Source organism: Miniopterus natalensis, chromosome 17 (assembly GCF_054644295.1).
Source record: "Miniopterus natalensis isolate mMinNat1 chromosome 17, mMinNat1.hap1, whole genome shotgun sequence".
Taxonomy (NCBI): domain Eukaryota; kingdom Metazoa; phylum Chordata; class Mammalia; order Chiroptera; family Miniopteridae; genus Miniopterus; species Miniopterus natalensis.
Window position 1 is genome coordinate 23,935,361 of NC_142097.1, and position 19,281 is coordinate 23,954,641.

The 19,281-nt window shown below is 42.9% G+C and overlaps 1 protein-coding gene and 1 long non-coding RNA gene across 8 annotated transcripts in view; one reads left to right on the forward strand and one right to left on the reverse strand.

Moving 5' to 3' along the window:
• The window catches only part of LOC148091263 (uncharacterized), a 291,917-nt gene that overhangs the window by 88,668 nt on the left and 183,968 nt on the right, over positions 1-19,281 (reverse strand). The gene's annotated exons all lie outside the window — the stretch shown is intronic.
• On the forward strand, positions 7,828-18,092 carry LOC107538741 (uncharacterized). Of its 7 annotated transcripts, none has more exons than XM_087826117.1 (3): positions 7,828-8,165; positions 13,906-14,150; positions 17,674-18,092. In XM_087826117.1, the coding sequence occupies exons 1-3, from the start codon at positions 7,828-7,830 to the stop codon at positions 18,090-18,092; spliced, it is 1,002 nt and encodes a 333-aa protein (XP_087682243.1). The 7 variants fall into 7 exon arrangements, with proteins under 7 accessions (XP_087682243.1, XP_087682245.1, XP_087682248.1 ...); XM_087826119.1 differs by having other exon boundaries at positions 7,828-8,041; positions 13,875-14,063; XM_087826122.1 differs by lacking the exon at positions 13,906-14,150 and having other exon boundaries at positions 7,828-7,951; positions 8,036-8,242.

Below are 19,281 nucleotides of genomic sequence, written 5' to 3' on the forward strand. Positions count from 1 at the left end.
AATGAAAATGTATATTATTCAGCCTTAAATAAATCTGCCACATGTGACAACATAAATGGACCTGAAAGGCTTACGTTAAGTGAAATAAGTTAGTCATAGAAGTACAAATACTGCATGACTCCACTTGTTAAGATATTTAAAATAGTCAAATTCATAGAAGTAGAGAATAAAATGATGGGTTTTAGGAACTGGGGGGAGGAGGAAATGGATAGTTCAATGGGTGTAAAGTTAAAGATATACAAGATGAATGAATTTTAGAAATCCGCTGTACAACATTGTGCCTATAGTTGACAATAACAGTATGATGCACTTAAAAACTTAAGAAGGTAGATCTCATGCTAATATTTTTAACACACACAATAAACTTGGGGACACAAAAACTCTTTAGTGGTGCTGAAGAGGGTTTTACCATAATTATGGAAATAGTATTATGGTGCAGCATATGTCCAAATTCATCAAAATGTATATATTAGACATGTGCAATTTTTTGTATATTACATATTCCTCGATGAAGCTAAGGGAAAAGAAACATCAAAATTTCATGACTTCACCTTTCTGCTACAACAATTATTTTGTTCCCATCTGAAAGTCTAGAAAATGGGCCATGATTCACAGTCAGGAGGGGAAATATCATGAGAGTCTATTCTCATGCCAGTGAGGCCCTATTTCACATTCAAAATTTACCTGCCCACCAGACCCATGATGAATGAGCCATGAATCAAACTAAAATGCAGCTTTACCCTCCCAAGGCACCAAGGAGGAGGTGACTGTTAGAGTCTTCACCACCCAAGGGGACATGCTGGGCTGTGCAACCTGAGACTGACACAGACACGGCCTAAGGCACAAGTCACGTGACAGCTCCCTTAGAGGAAGCTGAAGCAGGAGAGGCACAGAAGAGGTGATTCGGGAAGAGCTGAAGTGAGGAGTCCTAACACATCAGGAAAAGGAAGCAATGTTTCCAGCCATCTTGAAAAGGTTAACCAGGAAAACAAACTTGGCTAATTTGATAATGGCCTGTTAATTAGGACAAACAACGACAAGGAAAGAGCACTGCATGTGATGACAGCAGCCCTCAGCAGGGTATAAAAGGGGCCCTGGGGCAAGCAGACTTCCAAACCTTCCAAACTCACCTTCCTAATCCACCTTCCTGGAAACTCACTCAGAACCTCCACCCTCTGCCACCATGGTCAACTCGTGTAGTGGATCTGTCTGCTCCGACCAGGGCTGTGGCCAAGGCTGCGGCCAGGAGACCTGCTGCCGCCCCAGCTGCTGCCAGACCACCTGCTGCAGGACCACCTGCTGCCGCCCCAGCTGCTGTGGCTCCTGCTGTGGCTCCAGCTGCTGCCGCCCCATCTGCTGCCAGACCACCTGCTGCCGCCCCAGCTGCTGTGTGTCCAGCTGCTGCCGCCCCAGCTGCTGTGGCTCCAGCTGCTGCTACCCCTCTTGCTGTGGCTCCAGCTGCTGCAGGCCTACCTGTTGCACCTCTAGCTGCTGCCGCCCCAGCTGCTGCCAGACTACCTGCTGCAGAACCACCTGCTGCCGCCCTAGCTGCTGTGGCTCCTGCTGTGGTTCCAGCTGCTGCCGTCCCTCTTGCTGTGTGTCTAGCTGCTGCCCGACCACCTGCTGCCAGACCACCTGCTGCCGTCCCACCTGCTGCCCAACCACCTGCTGCCAGACCACCTGCTGCCGTCCCACCTGCTGCCCGACCACCTGCTGCCAGACCACCTGCTGCCGCCCTGTCTGCTCTAGTGGTTCTTGCTGCTGATTGTCCTGACCTGCTCCCAACTGTTTTCGTCAACCAATCTTCGTAGTGTAATCCAACGGAACTGAGTCATGCAGGCCAGTTGTAAAACCTCAGATCCAGCTGATTCTTAAACTGACTTTGCCCTCCAGATACACTGTCCCCCATGTTACGATCTCTCTCCCAAATGAACATGAAGTTTGAATTTTCTCTGAACTCTTTCAACCAACATGTCATCCCAATTGATATATTTCTTTCCTGCCAGATTTTCTCATATGGAAATATCCCTAAATCTTAAATAAATCTTAATTTCCCGAGCATACAAATACAAGAGTATCGTGTCTCATTTTTCCTTCTCGAATCTTATCCTTCTGTCAATTGTCTGTTGTTTTCTGCAGGGAACAGAGTATAGCAGGAGATTTCAGGATCTCTAGCTGCAATCCCACATCACCCTACTGTTATAGGAAGATAGTCTCCTAGCGAGCACCTTGAGCTCCCTGCCTGCGCTTCCTCCGGATGACGGAGCGTGCTCTGGGCAGCCAGGAGAAAGGGTTATGTGTCTAGGAACGCTGCGCACCATGGGACGGGTCTTTGGTCAATGCCGTAGCTTCCTTTTCCTCTAGCAGTAATCTGCTCATTAAGTCATTTTTATTGTGGATCAAGAATCCAGATGCAGCTCAACTGACCTCTCTATATCATTGTCTTTCACAACTCGGCAACCAAGGTGTTAGCTGGCATTGGGGTCCCACCTGAAGTCTTGACAGAGAAAGAATCCACTTCCAAATTCACTGTTGACAGGATTCAGCTCTCTGAGGGCTACTGGAGTCAGAGCCTCGGTTCCTTGCCGGTTGTCAAATGGAGACCGTCCTTAGTGCTTTGCCACATACTTCTCTCCCACACAGCCACTTACTTCCTCAAAGGCAGTGAGGGGGAGAGAAATCTGACAGCAAGAAGAAAGTCAGTCTTTTGTAACTTAATCACTTGACGTTAGCTAGAAGCAAGTTGCTCAGAGGGAGGGAAACAGGTAAGACCATGAACACCAAGGGGCTGCCTACCTACCATAACTCTTACATAGTATTGAGTGAGAGAGTAAAAACACATAATTCATATATGAAAGTCCCACTTATATAAAACTCAAAGACATGTAAAACTAAGCTATATTGTTTAGGATGCAAACCTAGGTGATAAAACTGTAAAGAGAATCAGGATAGTGATTATCTGTAGGGGGGAAGGGGAGAGATGTGGTCAAGAGAAGACACATCAAGGGCCCTTCTGGTGACAGCAGTGTTCTATGTCTTGACTTGGGTGTTGGGATATATAGATGTTTGCTTCATAATTATTTGCATTATATTATATGTGTATATTTTATGTACTTTTCAGTATATAGTAGTGCCCCCCTCAAATCTGAGGTTTTGCTTTCTGTAGTTTTAGTCATCCACGGTCAACCATGGTCCGTAAAGAGTAAATGGAAAATTCCAGAAATAAACAATTCATAAGTGTTAAATTGCATGCCATTCTGAGTAGTGGGGGGAGACCTCATGCTGTCCTGCTCCATCCCCCTGGGCTGTGCATCACCCCTTGGTCCAGCACATCCACACTGCACACCCTCACCCACCCCTAAGTCACTTAGTCGCTGTCTCGGGTATCAGGTCAACTGTCTTGGTATTGCAGTGCTTGTGTTCAAATCACTCTTATTTACTTAATAATGGCCCCAAAGAGCAAGAGTGGTGATGCTGGCAATTCCAATATACCAAAGGGAAGCCCTAAAGTGCTTCTTTTAAGTGGAAGTTCTTAATGAGAAATGGTTTTTAAAAAAATCATATGTTGAGGTTGCTAATATCTACAGTAAGAATGGATCTTCTACCCATAAATTGTGATGAAGGAAAAGGAAATTTATATTAGTTTGCTGAGAGAGACCACATTCACGTAACTGTATTACAGTATAGCCTTATAATTGTTGTATTTTATTATTAGTTATGCTAGCTTATCTCTTACTGTTCTTAATTTATAAATTAAACTTTATCAAAGATATGCATGTATGGGAAAAAAAGTAGTACATATAGGGTTCCTTACTACCCTTGGTTTCAGGGATCCCCTGGGGGTCTTGAAACATATCCCCCACTGATAAGAGGGGGTCTACTGTATGTATAGTTTTTATAATAAGTTTTTAAAAAATCAGGGTGAACTGAAGTGCTTACTTTTAAAAATACATATATCTTTATTGATTTCAGAGAGAGGAAGGGAGAGGGAGAGAGAGAGAGAGGAACATCAGTGATGAGAGAGTCATCATCAATGGGCTGCCTCCTGCATGTCCCCAACTGGGGATCAAGCCCGCAACCCGGGCATGGGCCCTGACCGGGAACCGAACTGGGATCTCCTCGATCCTAGGTCAATGCTCAACCGTTACGCCAAGCCAGGCCGGGCTGAAATGCTTACTTTATTTAATATTTGGAAACAAAGATTAAATTAAGCAGTGATTGAATACAGTTAAGGAACAAAGAAAACTGCAACCAATGGTATATGGGCATTTATATCATTTTAAGTATTGTTCTAATTATACATACACTACTTAATATCAAGACTGGTTACATTGTTTAATGTTTATTCTAAAATATTTTAATAGAGTTTAATTTTATTATAAAGAAACTTTAATTGAATGGAAATATGTTAATTTCCCTATCATTTAGCTATACCTATTATAGGTTTCTCTATTTAGACCAAATTATCACAAAGTCACTATAATTCGATTAGTGAATTAATGACATAGCTACAAACAAAATACACACCAGGTTTTCAAAATAATCATGATGAGTACTAATATAATATACGTCAAACCTAATAATAAAAGCCTTTTGTTCATGTCATTCTTTAAAGCATATACTGCCTGGCTGGTGTGGCTCAGTGGTTGAGCATTGGCCTGGGATCCAGGAAATCAAGGTTCAATTCCCGGTCAGGGCACATGCCCAGACTGTAGGATTGATCCCCAGTGGGGGGCGTGCAGGAGGCAGCCAATCAATGACTCTCTCATCATTGATGTTTCCCTCTCTCTCTCTCTCTTTCCGTCTCTCTGTAATCAATAAAGATATATTTTTAAAAATATAAGCATATACTAACACGATGTGTCCAGTTTCCCTGGGAGACAGAGCAGGTTCTTCAGCAGTGATTTGGCAAATGTCACCTGGGTCCATTTCATTCAATCTTCCTTGATGTTTACCTAACTAAGGCCTTTATTACGGAATTCTAAAAAGACAACAAAGAAATTAGTTTTAAAAGCAAAAAAAGTACACTAAAGAAAAAGATTACACTCCATCTACCTGATGTAATAAAAGAGGTACAGTTTAGATATACAATGCTAGATGCATAATTTGTGTGTGTGGCCCTGATGTTAATTATCAAGTCTACTTCACCAGACGATGGGTAAAAATTTCAGCAAGGAGCATGGAGAGTGCTGTCTTTCCTGGTTTTCATTTTTGTTTTTTAAAAACATCCAGTGTGCTGTCTATAGTAATTTCCCGTCGTGGTCCATGCCCCACTGTGCCCTCCCCATCCAGGTAGGTATTATGCAGAATACCAGGTTTGAGGGTTAGAATGATCTAAAAGAGAAAAGAAATGATCAATGTTTCAGTCTGAAATTGCTTGAAGTTCGGTGTTTCAAATTCAGGATCATTTTTTCTACTACCAATTTTAGTTACTTAGTTAATATCTTAGTGACTTCTGTTCCTAATGTAATATTATACTAATATATGTAATATAGACAGTTTTAAGGAGGTGGGTCTTAAACTTTTGCTGTTCGTTAAGATTACTTGAGGAGTTTTAAAACAATTCTGACACCCAAGCCATACACCTTACCAGTTAAATCAGAGTATTTCTGGGCAAGAGCCGGGCATCGGTATTTTTTATCACCCCCCCAGGTGATTCCCATACGCAGCCAACTGTGTGAACCACTGGCCTAGGGGCTACTATTCTCCACACGCTTCTCTGTAATGAGGATGTACTTCTGCCTTTGCAGCTGCTGCAGAAGGATTGTCTTAATCTCCCCGAGTTTATACAGAAAACTCTCCCCTCATAATCAAAAACCTTTTTTTATTATGTTGTTTTTTTCCTCAGCATCTCATAGACAGCAAATCAAGTGAAAATCTCTCCCCTCGGGACACCATGCTGCCTCACAGTATAATTGTTTGTCTCACATTCTCTAGCTCTGCAAATGCAAACCTATAAAATTAAAAAAAAACATGTACGTCAAGTTTTTGCTAAGCAAGTTGTTGTAATAAAAATATTGCAAGGGGCTTGGTCTTCAAATGGTCCTAATTAAGACATTTAAAGATGTCATCAGAGGGTGACCAATTTGTTTCTGTTTGCCTGGGACTTTCCTGATTTTAACACTGGGAATCCTGAGTTCTGAGAAGCCCTTCGATCCCGAGAAAACAGAGACGACTGGTCATCCTAGCATGAATCTGAGTGGTAATAGCTGAAATTAATCCTCGGTACTTTATTAGCACAGTTCTGAATGCACTAATGATACGAGTATCGTAGTGATTCTCACAGACATCAGCCAGGCTAAAGGTGCCAGACAGCAAAGAAATTATACTATATCTTTTGTTTGAAGTCCTAGATCTAAACGAATCTATGGTGAAAAATATTAAAACAGTGGACGCCTCTGCAGTGATGGAGTAAAGTTTACTGAAGGGACGGGTGGGAAATGGCTGGTAGGACAGAAATGGTCTCTATCCTGATGGGTGTGTAGTTACATGAATGTATCTATTTATCAAAACTCATCAAATAGCACAGTCAGGATTTATGCATTTCAACATATGCAGATTTTACCTAAAGCGCAAAATAAATCATTAAAGGTAAACGAAAAAATGGTGATTAGAAATATTCATTTATGAATAAACCTACGTCTTTACTAAATTATGTTGGCTAATTTGCCTTCAGTACAAGTCTTTTAGCTAAATTACACTACCATGAGCTGTTTTTCACACTGTATTATAGTTGTGTGTGTGGGAAAGTGTGGTCCTTGGACCTTCAGCGTGGGCATCATGTGGGCACTTGTGAGAAAGCAGAACCTCAGCCTTCCCCCTGCCATCGGAACTCTGGGCGTAGTCCCCGCTATTTTTAATAAACCCTCCAGGTGGTTCTGATGCACACTCAGATCAGACTATCACTAAATAAGTAGAAATAGTAATTAAATGAGGTTGAATAGAATCAGATTCGTTCACATTTCAAAGTACTCCACAGAATTTGTGCTCTAGATTACCCTGCTCTGTAGGTAAGTTTCTGAGGAGAGACACATTCTGATCATTCAACTTTTTTTTTCTCTATTTAAGAAATATTTTTAATCAAGAATGAAATCAGAAGTAGAAAAGGAGGCAATCTCTCTGTCTTCCAGAATCTACGAGACCAGCTGGAGAGATATGCTGCAAACACGCATGGCAGCAAAGTAACAACTTAATGAACTATGCGATGTTGCAGTAACAGGAACAATATAGGTAAATTGCCTGCCAGGGTTTTAGGATACAGAACGTGACCAAAGTTTGAAACACCTAAGGAAACCCATCCCAGTAGCACAGAAGCCAGGAACATTGCCTGCGTAGAGGGGTCCCTTTCCTCATTGCTCACAAAGGCCCACGTGGTTCATTTTCCTCTTATCCCATGCCAGATGCCACACCGTGCAGATGGGATGCCTTTCACATTTGTCACTGGAAGAAATGCACAGCCTGGAATGTGTTTGCCCAGATTCCATGCAGAGGGGACACAGGGGGAGAGTAAGAGATGTAGCCCCAAATGCCAAATGGAGGAGGGGGAGAGGAGTGTGGTCTAGAAGATGCCTGCAGGTGTGAGTCAGAGGAAAAGCAAGTCAGACTTTATCATATCTGGAAAGCGAAATGTTGTTTCCAACAAGTTTAAACCATTAAATAGATAATGTATAATTTGATAATTACTCAAATGTTAGGCAAACAACAACAAGGAAATGGTAACAACTCACCCGGTTCATGCAGTATATAAGGGGCCTTGGCACAAGGAGACCCCCAAACTAGAGAACCTCACTCTCCTGAACTCACCCAGACTCTCAACCCTCTGCCACCATGGTCAACTCTTGTGGCTCCGTCTGCTCTGATCAGGGCTGTGGCCAAGGCTGCTGCCAGGAGACCTGCTGCTGCCCCAGCTGCTGTCAGACCACCTGCTGCAGGACCACCTGCTGCCGCCCCAGCTGCTGTGGCTCCTGCTGTGGCTCCAGCTGCTGCCGCCCCAGCTGCTGTGTGTCCAGCTGCTGCCGCCCCAGCTGCTGTGGCTCCTGCTGTGGCTCCAGCTGCTGCCGCCCCAGCTGCTGTGTGTCAAGCTGCTGCCGCCCCAGCTGCTGTGGTTCCTGCTGTGGCTCCAGCTGCTGCCGCCCCAGCTGCTGTGGCTCCTGCTGCTGCCGCCCCTCCTGCTGCATTTCCAGCTGCTGCCGCCCCTCCTGCTGTGGCTCCAGCTGCTGTGGCTCCAGCTGCTGCCGCCCCTGCTGCTGCCCCTGCTGCTGCCTCCGCCCAGTCTGTGGCCAGGTCTCCTGCCACACCAACTGCTATAGCCCCACCTGTGTCATCTCCACCTGCCCCCGCCCCATGTGCTGTGCCACCCCTTGCTGCTGAGCCCCTTCCCTGAACCCTCTCTCTTCCTTCATCCTGCTCATCATAGGCGCAGACCTTGTGCACCCCACAGATGCCTTAGGAGAGCCCTTCCCTTCAACTGTGTGTCCACAGCCTGGCCTTAGGCCAGACTCTCCTTTTGTTGACCTTTTATCTTGTATTTCCTTTCACAGGGATGTTTCAGTATCTTACTGCTGCTTCTGAATAAAGCTCTATTTTCCTGGCTTAGAAATACAATGTTCTTGTGTCTGCTACTTTGCGATGACTGTCTTCATTTCCAGAGAAATTATATGCAACACACAACTGAATCAGGTTTTGCAATTCTTTCTCTCATCTCCAGGAAAACCCCAACATGTATTGAAATTAAAAGAAAACAAGCCCAGAAATAACTGGAATATTTAAAAAATATTTTCCAAGCATTTCTATTTGCTTGTACCAGAAGGTAGACCTGTCCATATCAACTTAATCAGCCATGTTGCCAGAAGTCCTATATTTTCAGGGACTCAAGAAGATGAAAGATTTACCGCAAAGGTTAGAAATATAAAAAGAGGTTTTTAGAGTAGAAGCTCCTATACAGTAAAATTTATCTAATACTTTAGTATTTCCCACCAAAGACATAAACTACTCACTCTTACTATACTAACACTGCAGAAATATATTTTTCAATCCCAATCCCTTTTGATGTTTTTTAACTTTTTGAAAAAAATTCAAATTTACAGAACGGTGCCAAAGAACATCCTTATACCATATAATCTTTCATCTAGATTCAACCTTTTGCCACATTTTGTTTCTCTCCAATAGAGAAACATAAGTAGGTAAGCAGATAGATAGATAGATAGATAGATAGATAGATAGATAGATAGATAGATAGATGATAGATAGATAGATAGATAATATGATTGAGATATAGATAGACATATATCCTAACACTAAGGACATTTTCTTGCATAACCACAGTACAGATATCAATTAAATCAAATATTGATGCATTACTATTATCTAATATACGTTTAATATCTAAATGTTGCCAGTTGTACCGATAATGTCTGATAGAAAAATGTTTACCATATCCATGAATTGCATTTAGATATTGTGTCTCTTTAGTCTCCTTGAATCTGAAACACTTCCTGAGTCCATCCTTATATCAGATGATTCTCACTCTTAAGAGAACGGGTCAGTCATTATGTAAAGTATTCCCTAGTCTGCGTTTGTCTGAAGTTTCCTCATCATCAGATTCAGGTGATGCATTCTGACAGGAGTACTACATAAGTGAAGTGTTTTTCTCAGTGTGTGACTTAAGGAGACGCCGGTCAGTTTGTCCGGGTATTAATAATGCTAACTCTGATCCCATGGTTAAGGTTATGCTATCGTTTCTCTACAGTAAAGTTAGTGTGTTTTCCTTTGAAATTAACAAATAATCGAAGGGGAACTATTTTGAAAATGTGCAAATATCTTATTGGCCATCAAATTTTCATCCAATAGTTATAGCATCCACTGATAATATTTGCTTGAATCAAGTTTTATTATGAGGGCTATAAGTGATGATTTGGTAGCTCTGGTTTTTTTCTTCTGCATTTATCAGTTGACATTCTACTGTCACAGATAACTGTCTCATCTTCCTTTTAAAAATATTTTTTATTTAACTAGTCTCAGTATGGACTCATGGATTCTCACTTTATTTAATGAGCTAAAACCCATTACTGCCATTACTCATTTTGGTGCTTAAGCTGCTCCATATTGAGCCAGTGAGAGTGCCTTCGAGGTGGCTCCAAGCGACTTTTAATATTTAAAAACAGTGAGTCATTGGCAACGGTTCCCAGTGGAATACAGGAAGTAGTATTAGCAGTACTAGCAGTACACAGTTTGAGGCAGCCAGACAGCCCACTAGCTAATGGGCATCCACGCCTCCCAGATGGCCCTGTCTTCCTCATTGCACATAGGTGACTCACAAAGGTGAACCTTTTCCCTCTCACTCCCTACTCTAATTCTGCTTCTCTTTTAACATCAAAGAGCTTTTGGCATGAGGAGAATAATTGAGCCAAACAGCATCATGGAATGATACCCAGATCACAGGTAAATACTAGTGATTGAATCATGTGATGGGCCCTCTTGACAACCAAGAAAGTAGGAAAGATGATTCTGGGAAAGACCAGGTTGGAAAATCTTAACCCACCAGGAAAAAGAAATCTTATTTTTCTTCATCTTAAAATCTTAAACCAGAAAAACATGATGACCTAATTTTAGACTAATATTTCTTTTAAAAATAAACTAGAAAATGATCCAGGGCCTGGGCACAGCAGCCTCAGCAGAGTACGAAACAGGACATACAGCAGAGGGCCTTCCAAATTCGCTAAGTGTGCGCTCCTAACAATATCAAAACCTCCACCCTCTGACACCGTGGTCAGCTCCTGTTGTGGCTCCGTCTGATCTGACCAGGGCTGTGGCCAAGGCTGCTGCCAGGAGTCCTGCTGCTGCCCCCGCCCAGCCTGTGGCCAGGTCTCCTGCTCCACCACTTACTATCTCCCCACCTATGTCATCTTCACCTGCTCCTACCCCACGTGCTGTGCTTCCTCTTGCTGCTGAGCCTCCCCCCCCCCCCCTGTAACCGCCATCTCCATTTACCTCTCTCCTCGGGGGGGAAAACCCTCTTTTTGTGTGGACCACTAGGAGACACGGAGTGGGGATGAGGTACCAGGGCATGCTACTGAAGATGGATATGGCCTGGAGCTGCTAGCTGTTGTCAAATCTTCATGAGGGAAGTGTCAGCATGCCTGTTTTTATGCAGTCTCACTATTAGAGAATGGTAACAAATTCTGAATTTTTGACAGGTGAGAAGTGGTATCCCATATTTTCATTTCATGGTGAAGAAAGATTTGCATTTTATTTTCCCATCAAAGTTTCAGTCTTTTCTAGTCTAATTTTAGAAGTGCTTTGTATATTAAGGCCATTAACCCTTTGTCTTTGGTATAAATTGCAAGTTTTAAAAAAAATTTAGCCATTTATATTTTTACTTTGTTTATAGTTGGTTTTTAGCTATGTATTCTTTTTGTTATAAATCATTGTCTTTTCGCCTTCATAATTTAATTGCAAATTGTCTGTGTTGCAATTAAAAAAATTAAATGGAAAAAATATTAAATCATGAGTCTTCTTTAATGATGAGGTTTCCTATATCTCTACTGCCGGTTTTGTAAGTGGTCCTGGATGGCTCGCTTTGGAATGTCTATTGCATCAATGTCATTACCACACTCATTGCCACCAACTTAGACAGGCCTTTGTCTCTCACCCTATACTTCAGCTACACCTAACTTCCTCCCCCCTTCCTGTCACCCCCCCCATCTCCAGCCAAAAAATATTTACAAACCCTGGATATTTGCTCACACCTTTCTCCAAACTTTGTGATGCCATGACATCCGTCCTCTCTGTATAGTTCAAGAATATCCTCAAATTCTCCCCATTCAGTCAGTGGCCTGTTAATTTTCTCTATTCCCCGACACATGCTATTCAGACAAGTCACTTATTCCATCAAAAGCGAAAACATATCCCATTCAATCGTGTCCCCGCTGTCTGAAAGCTCTTTCTTTCCTGCTCCCTCCATGTAAATCACCTGCAGTGGTCAAGGAGTAAATGCCTCCCGTTTTCATTAATCCCACATCTGCTCAACAAACACTCACTCAGGGCAACAGCCAGGCACCATAGGTATAAACCTGAATAGGACAGTCTCTGACGTCATGGGGTATATAGAAGGATTGGGAAAGAATTATAAACCAAGTAGGATAAAGTATGATATCCTGGACCACAGGCATACCTTGGGGCAAAAAGGAGGTAAGGATTCATTTTGAATGTGGTAGATGTCAGGGCAGATCTTAGACAGAGACGAGCTGCTAACTGGACTGAGCAGTTAAGTATGAGCAGGAGTTTGCTGAGGTGACAAGGGGGAAAAGCATATTTACACAAGGAAACAGCAGGAGAAATGATGCAGGGCTGTTGCTCTTCATACCTGCTAGGAGAGGCGATAACCACGCTTCCTAATGACTGTAAGTTAAACCTACCTGAGCTTCACTCAGCTCATGTCTAAGGAACTAAGAAAAATCGTTTCTACCTCACAGAGTCCTTCTGAAGTGTAAACAAAATAACAATTACAGAAAAGAATTATGGACACACAGTGCACACTCAGAAATAGTAATTATTAGTAGTATCTCATTTCTTAAGAAGCGTGTAGATTTAAATACGTAATGGTTATTTTATTTACTAATCACGCAAGGCTCTAAATCAGTGATTTTCAGTCAGTGTGCTGCAAGAATTTTTAAAACATGCAATACCTGGCTATTTAGTCAGGGACACTGAGCTCTTTCCCCTTCGATTATCAAATAAAAAAATGACAACAGCCAACACAATAGCCGCCCAATGCGAATGAATAAAAAATACACCTTTTGCTGTTAGATCGGCATAAAATGTATTTTTTTGGTGTGCTGCCGAATTTTAGTAATTAGTTTATGTGCCCTGAGATGAAAAAGGCTGAAAATCGCTACTCTAAATAGTTGCCTATGTATGTTTGTCTTACTTAAGTGCCTGGGAGACAGAGATAAAAGCTTAACCCCTTATATCTCAAACATACCCTGCAGAGAAACAATAGCTCAGAATGTAAGAAAATATATTTCAATAACACTTCAATTATACACATTTCCATTGAGTATGTTGACCTATCAAAATAAGATAAAAAAGACTCCCTTGTGATATCCTATCTCTGAAGATCTTGTCAATAATGACATAATAATTTTAAAAAAGACCCATCATGTTAATGTGGTTTTGCTATTTAAAAGTAGTGAATCATTGCGTTATCACTCTTTCAAGTCCAATAGATTCAATAAGGAAAAACAGACGGGAACTTTGTTAGGGTCTTTATACCTCACTGACAACCCAGGAAATCCAGAGGAATCACACTATTGCTTGTTGCACACAAACAACTGTCCCCTCTTCCGAGATGGGTCTTCCAGCCTTACTACCGGCATTTGGTAGGACTTGCTCTTCGAGAGCAGAGGAGATTTATCATCATAAAGCCAGTTTCAACATATTATTCTGGAGTCAACTAGAGAAATGAAAAATGAACACTTGTGAAATCCAATGAGACAATGTCATTAATGGGTCTACTTGAGAAGACACATCAGACAAAGAAATCTGGGAAGTGATTCACTTCTCTTGAACCAAACTGGGTAGCTCCTACTACAACAGGAAACAGAAATGGCACCGTTCCTATAAATAGGAATAATTACCAGATAAACACAATTATCTAATTTACTAAAACTAACTGATTTTCAATTAGGATAAACAACAACAAGAAGTTTCCTGCACATGGTCACCGCGGCCCTCAGCAGGATATAAAAGCAACAGAGGGCAAGGAGAGACCACACTCGATAACCTCACTTCCCTGGAAACTCACCCAGAACCTCCGCCCTCTGACACCATGTCCTGTTGTGGATCCGTCTGCTCTGCCCAGGGCTGTGGCCAAGGCTGCTGCAGGGCCACCTGCTGCCGCCCCAGGTGCTGTAGCTCCTGCTGCTGCCGCCCCTCCTGCTGCATTTCCAGCTGCTGCCGCCCCTCTTGCTGTGGCTCCTGCTGCGGCTCCAGCTGCTGCCGCCCCTGCTGCCAGCCCTGCTGCATTTCCAGCTGCTGCCGCCCCTCCTGCTGTGGCTCCTGCTGTGGCTCCAGCTGCTGTGGCTCCAGCTGCTGTGGCTCCAGCTGCTGCCGCCCCTGCTGCTGCCCCTGCTGCTGCCTCCGCCCAGTCTGTGGCCAGGTCTCCTGCCACACCAACTGCTATCGCCCCACCTGTGTCATCTCCACCTGCCCCCGCCCCATGTGCTGTGCCACCCCTTGCTGCTGAATCTCTGCTTTGAACACACCGCTTCCTCCTAGTCTCCCTCCCCAAAGATGCAGACCCTCCTTTTCAAAAATATGCAACTGATTTCTTGGATCCCATAGCAAACCCCAGTCCTACTAATTCTCTGTTCACATTCTAACTTCTGTCCAAACTTCCTTCCTTCAAATGAATTCATTCAGTATCTCCTAATAAATTTAGTTTCCCCAGCATCTCCCCCTTTGTCTTCAGGACACCCATTCTTCTTGCTTAAGGAATCTGAAGATTGTGTCCATCACTTGTGGGGTCACAAATTTTAACTCCCCTGACATCGAAGTCCAATGAAGCCTTTTCTTGTACTCCTTTGCAAGGATTTTCTTATACCAAATAAACCTCTTAGTACTGGCTCTGAAAATTAAGTGTGATTGTTAGTCCATTTTTAAAAGGTTTTATATGTGGGTCCTGGGTAATTGTATTTTGTGCACACCTGTTAGACAGACAGCATGGATTAGTTAACCTCCAACAGAGATCAAATGACACTGGTCACCAGTTTTCTCTAGAAAGTCCTTTTAGTCTTAGCCAAATCAAGAAATCATTTTCCAGTCCTTAGTGGGGGGAAATGCAACTGAAGTCATAGTGCATCTGTGAATATATTGAGAAAGTCTTACAAAGACTGGACATAATTCATATCTCTGAAAACACCGTCTTTCAGGGTTCTTTTTTCACCAATAAAATGCAGCTAATAAATAAACGAATAAATAAATAAATAAATAAATAAATAAATAAATAAATAAATAAATATGTCTTTCCTCAAGTGTAGCTGTGATACCTTTGGAATATTTCTCCCTCTTTTCTCCATTAGTCAAAAGTTATATATTTTTTTAGATCCAGAGACATAGAAGCATGGAACAGAGGGATCTCAGAGGGAAGGCGAGGGTGTGGGTGTGGGTGGGGAGAGATTAATCAAAGAATTTACATGCTTATATGCACAGACAGAGACATTGGTATGGGGAAGGCCTGGGGGTGGGGTAGATGCGGGGTAGAGGGGATCAATCAGGGAAAAAGGGGAACATCTGTAATACCTCAAAAATAAAGATAGCCCGGCCAGGCGTAGCTCAGCAGTTGAGCGTTGATCTAGGATCCAGGAGATCGGGGTTTGATTCCCGGTCAGGGCACATGCCCGGGTTGCGGGCTAGGCAGCCGATCAATGACTCTCTCATCATTGATGTTTCTCTCTCTTTCTCCCTCTCCCTTCCTCTCTCTGAAATCAATAAAGATATATTTAAAAAATAATAAAGATAAATTTTTTAAAAAGAAAAAAAATATTTTTAAAGGACCATTTTATGCCCCTATGTCATCAAAAAGCCTTCATTTACTCAACAAACACTTATCACTAGTGTCCTCTGTCCCACCCTTGTCCTGAGCATGGAGGAACAAAGTGAATGTCATAGCTCATACTGTCAGGGCATCTGCACTGCAACTGCGGGAGAGACAGAAGTAAATAACTATGATACAGGAGAGTGTGCTAAATTAGGAGCACAATGCAGGGAAGAATTACATATGCATGAGGGAATTTTTCAGAAATGATATCACTAAAGAGGAAGCATTTCAGCTGGGTTTTTGACAGATGAATGGGAGTTTGTAGAGCTGACAAGAAAGAAGGAACATTCTGGGAAGATGAGACAGCTTCAGCAAAGGCTTATAAGTTTTGAGGGTTTTTTTGTATTTTTTGTTTTTAATATTTTTATTGATTTTTAGAGAGCAAGGGAGAGAGAGAAACATCGATTGCTGCCTCCTGCACACCCCCTACTGGGTGGGGATCGAGCCCACAACACGGGCATGAGCCCTGACTGGGAATCGAACCAGCAACCTCTCGGCGCATGAGACAACGCCCAACCAACTGAGCCACACTGGCCAGGGCCAACGTTTGCAAATTTTATTCTTTGAACCTTCCTTAGCTGCTTATCTGTAAGATTAAGACAAGCTTACTTTCTGTTTAATCTTACACAAGTCTTTTTCTCTTAACTTCTCAATGTTTCTTTTGCCTATTCCACTAAAAGAGTAACAGTACTTTATAGGGTTGCATTAAAGATTAAAAACAAATATTAGATATTCAGCATAATGCCTGGTACATGGTGAATACTTCACAAATGATAGTTGTTAACATTCCCTCCACCTTTCATGGAGGGTATACGCAACTTGTCCACATACTGTATATTTTTATTTTAATTATTTAATTAAAATAATTTCCATTCTTTCAATTGTTACCAAACTCTGCTTCCCATGCATATCTTATTCAAGTATATACAGGAAAGAGATGATGGGAAATTGGTCATGCCCCCCTCATAGTACCCAACAGAATGTCTTGGATACTGTGTGTGTTACATGCTGTTGAGTCAGCTCCAATGCCCGGAGACCCTATGAAGAGTGATGTCCACAGTGTCCTGTCCTCAACAGCCCTGCTCAGCTCCTGTAGACTCATGCCTGTGGCTTCTTTTTTGGAGCCCATCCATCTCATATTTGGTCTTCCTCTTTTCCTGATGCCTTCTATTTTTCCCAGCATTACTGTCTTTTCCAAAGAACCCTGCCTTCTCACTGTGTGCCTGAAGTAAGACAGCCTCAGTTTTGTCATGGATACATGGTACTGAAGTCCTAATCATTTAAAATATTGTTTATATATAACAAATGCTTCTGCAATGAAACATCCATTTTGCAGGTTTAACAACCAAAGGATAAATCAAAAATTTCCCACTGTTAATGCCTATACTGAAAGACATACCACAAAAATGTTTTTCACTATTTATATAGAGTGAGTCATTGCTAAGTGTCTCAGCTTGAGACAGTGAAATAAGATCTAGCCCACACAGGACCAGTCATCCTCATTACAGATGGGACACCCTCCTTCCCAACAGGTCATTCTTATTCCTTCCAGCGTTTCCCCTGACCAGCATTCATTCCCCTCACCTTTCACAACAAAAGATTCATTAGCATTTTAAGAACCACCCCATGATTTTCATGGAGCAGTGTACAGACAGGAGGAAATGTCACATTCAAAAGCAAAATGTCAGAGTCATGTGACAAGGGCTTGTAAAAGACACTGCATCCGCCAGAAACAAAGGTGACACCTACTAAGAAAAAAATGTGACAAGTCTTTCAATTGGAAACACAGAAACTTACCAGAAAAAGGAAATGTGCTATTTTCTCCATTTTGAGGTATTTAACTAGAAATGCACAATTATGAAATTAAATAATTAAGTTTTCTAAAAGGGTAAATAATAACAAGGAAATAATGACATAGTGATAGCAGCTCTGCAGCAGGGTATAAAGGTAGCTGTGGGCCAAGGGCACTCCCAAACTCACGAACCTCACTTCCCTGGAAACTCACCCAGAACCTCCACCCTCTGACACCATGTCCTGTTGTGGATCCGTCTGCTCTGCCCAGGGCTGTGGCCAAGGCTGCTGCAGGGCCACCTGCTGCCGCCCCAGGTGCTGTGGCTCCTGCTGCTGCCGCCCCTCCTGCTGCATTTCCAGCTGCTGCCGCCCCTCTTGCTGTGGCTCCTGCTGTGGCTCCAGCTGCTGCCGCCCCTGCTGCCAGCCCTGCTGCATTTCCAGCTGCTGCCGCCCCTCCTGCTGTGGCTCCAGCTGCTGTGGCTCCAGCTGCTGCCGCCCCTCCTGCTGCATTTCCAGCTGCTGCCGCCCCTCCTGCTGTGGCTCCAGCTGCTGTGGCTCCAGCTGCTGCCGCCCCTGCTGCTGCCCCTGCTGCTGCCTCCGCCCAGTCTGTGGCCAGGTCTCCTGCCACACCAACTGCTATCGCCCCACCTGTGTCATCTCCACCTGCCCCCGCCCCATGTGCTGTGCCACCCCTTGCTGCTGAGCCCCCTTCTCTGTAACCATCATCTCCATTTACTTCTGTCCCCACAGATGTAGACACTTCTTGTAACGACCCTTGGGATCCACGGAGTCTGGCAGATGTCATTCAGTGGGTGGGCTTCATGATTCCAGTGAGCTCCCCACCGTCCCCACTGACTGTGAGCACCTTCTGGTTCATTTTAAACTCTCTCCCTTGCTCTCTTTCCCTTCGATAGTGACCAACTGTGTATAAATCTGCAGTCTGCCAGCTAAGTAAATTATCCTAATCCTCTAAGTTTCTCATTATTCCTTATCATTGTGGGCTCCAGATTATCCTTCCAACAAGGTGGGCATTATTTGCAGCCCTGAGGGCCACTGATTTGACACTCTCAGACCTGGGTCCGATTACACCCTGTATTTTCTCCTACAGTGAATTTCGTATGTTTTGTTGTTTCTCTACTTTCTAATAAACTTTTCTGCACGTAAGAATCTACTGGCATCATTCCCTTTTGTTTTTATGATTATTTTACTTGGTAACTAGGCAGTTGTGGAAAGAATAACTCATGTTGAAATCACCAAAAGAACGGATTTGACTAAAGAATGTCATGCCAAGGCTTTGGGAGCCACTATTTCAGTGTTGTCTCGATAAACCGAGTTTCCAGGGGTAGGCCATCGGATGGATGAAGAAGCGGAGAAAAGTCAGATTTGTAAACGTAACACTAAGCAAACTAAGAAGGGTAGAAGTCCTACTATTCAGACATAACTGAGACCCACAATCGGTTGGTTTATGAAAAATAAAATCATAAGGAAACTTCCACACTCAAGGAAAATACAAGTCTTAAGATACAAACAATTCCTGAAGAATAATAAGTCATGATAAATAATGACACATCACACGAGGAGATGAACCTCCCCTCGCTCCATCTTCATGATGGTCTTGAGGTTGCTACTGCTGGGAGTCCCAGGGGTTTCTCCGGCCTGAGACAAATGATTCTCAGCTTGGGATTCCCACACCACAGAGAAGTCTAAAAGTGGAATCCAAACTCACTTAAATTGTAAGCTTTCAGTTCTGAATATAGAATTATTTTTTCTTCAATTCACATTCACCAAAGAACAAGATTAACTGGGCTTCTCTTACTAAGATTTTCCAGTTCTCCCATCTCAAATTTTCCAGTTCTCCCATCTCAGATGAGAGGTCCCTCGAGTCTCAGTTT

What these genes read in the sequence shown, in the direction of transcription:
- LOC107538741 (XM_087826117.1), top strand. Translation starts at nt 7,828, where the DNA reads ATGGTCAACTCTTGTGGCTCCGTCTGCTCTGATCAGGGCTGTGGCCAA. An exon ending in GGCTCCTGCTGCTGCCGCCC is followed by an intron (nt 8,166 to 13,905) that starts CTCCTGCTGCAT and finishes CTGCCGCCCCAG; the next exon opens with GTGCTGTAGCTCCTGCTGCT. An exon ending in CTGCTGCCTCCGCCCAGTCT is followed by an intron (nt 14,151 to 17,673) that starts GTGGCCAGGTCT and finishes GCTGTGGCCAAG; the next exon opens with GCTGCTGCAGGGCCACCTGC.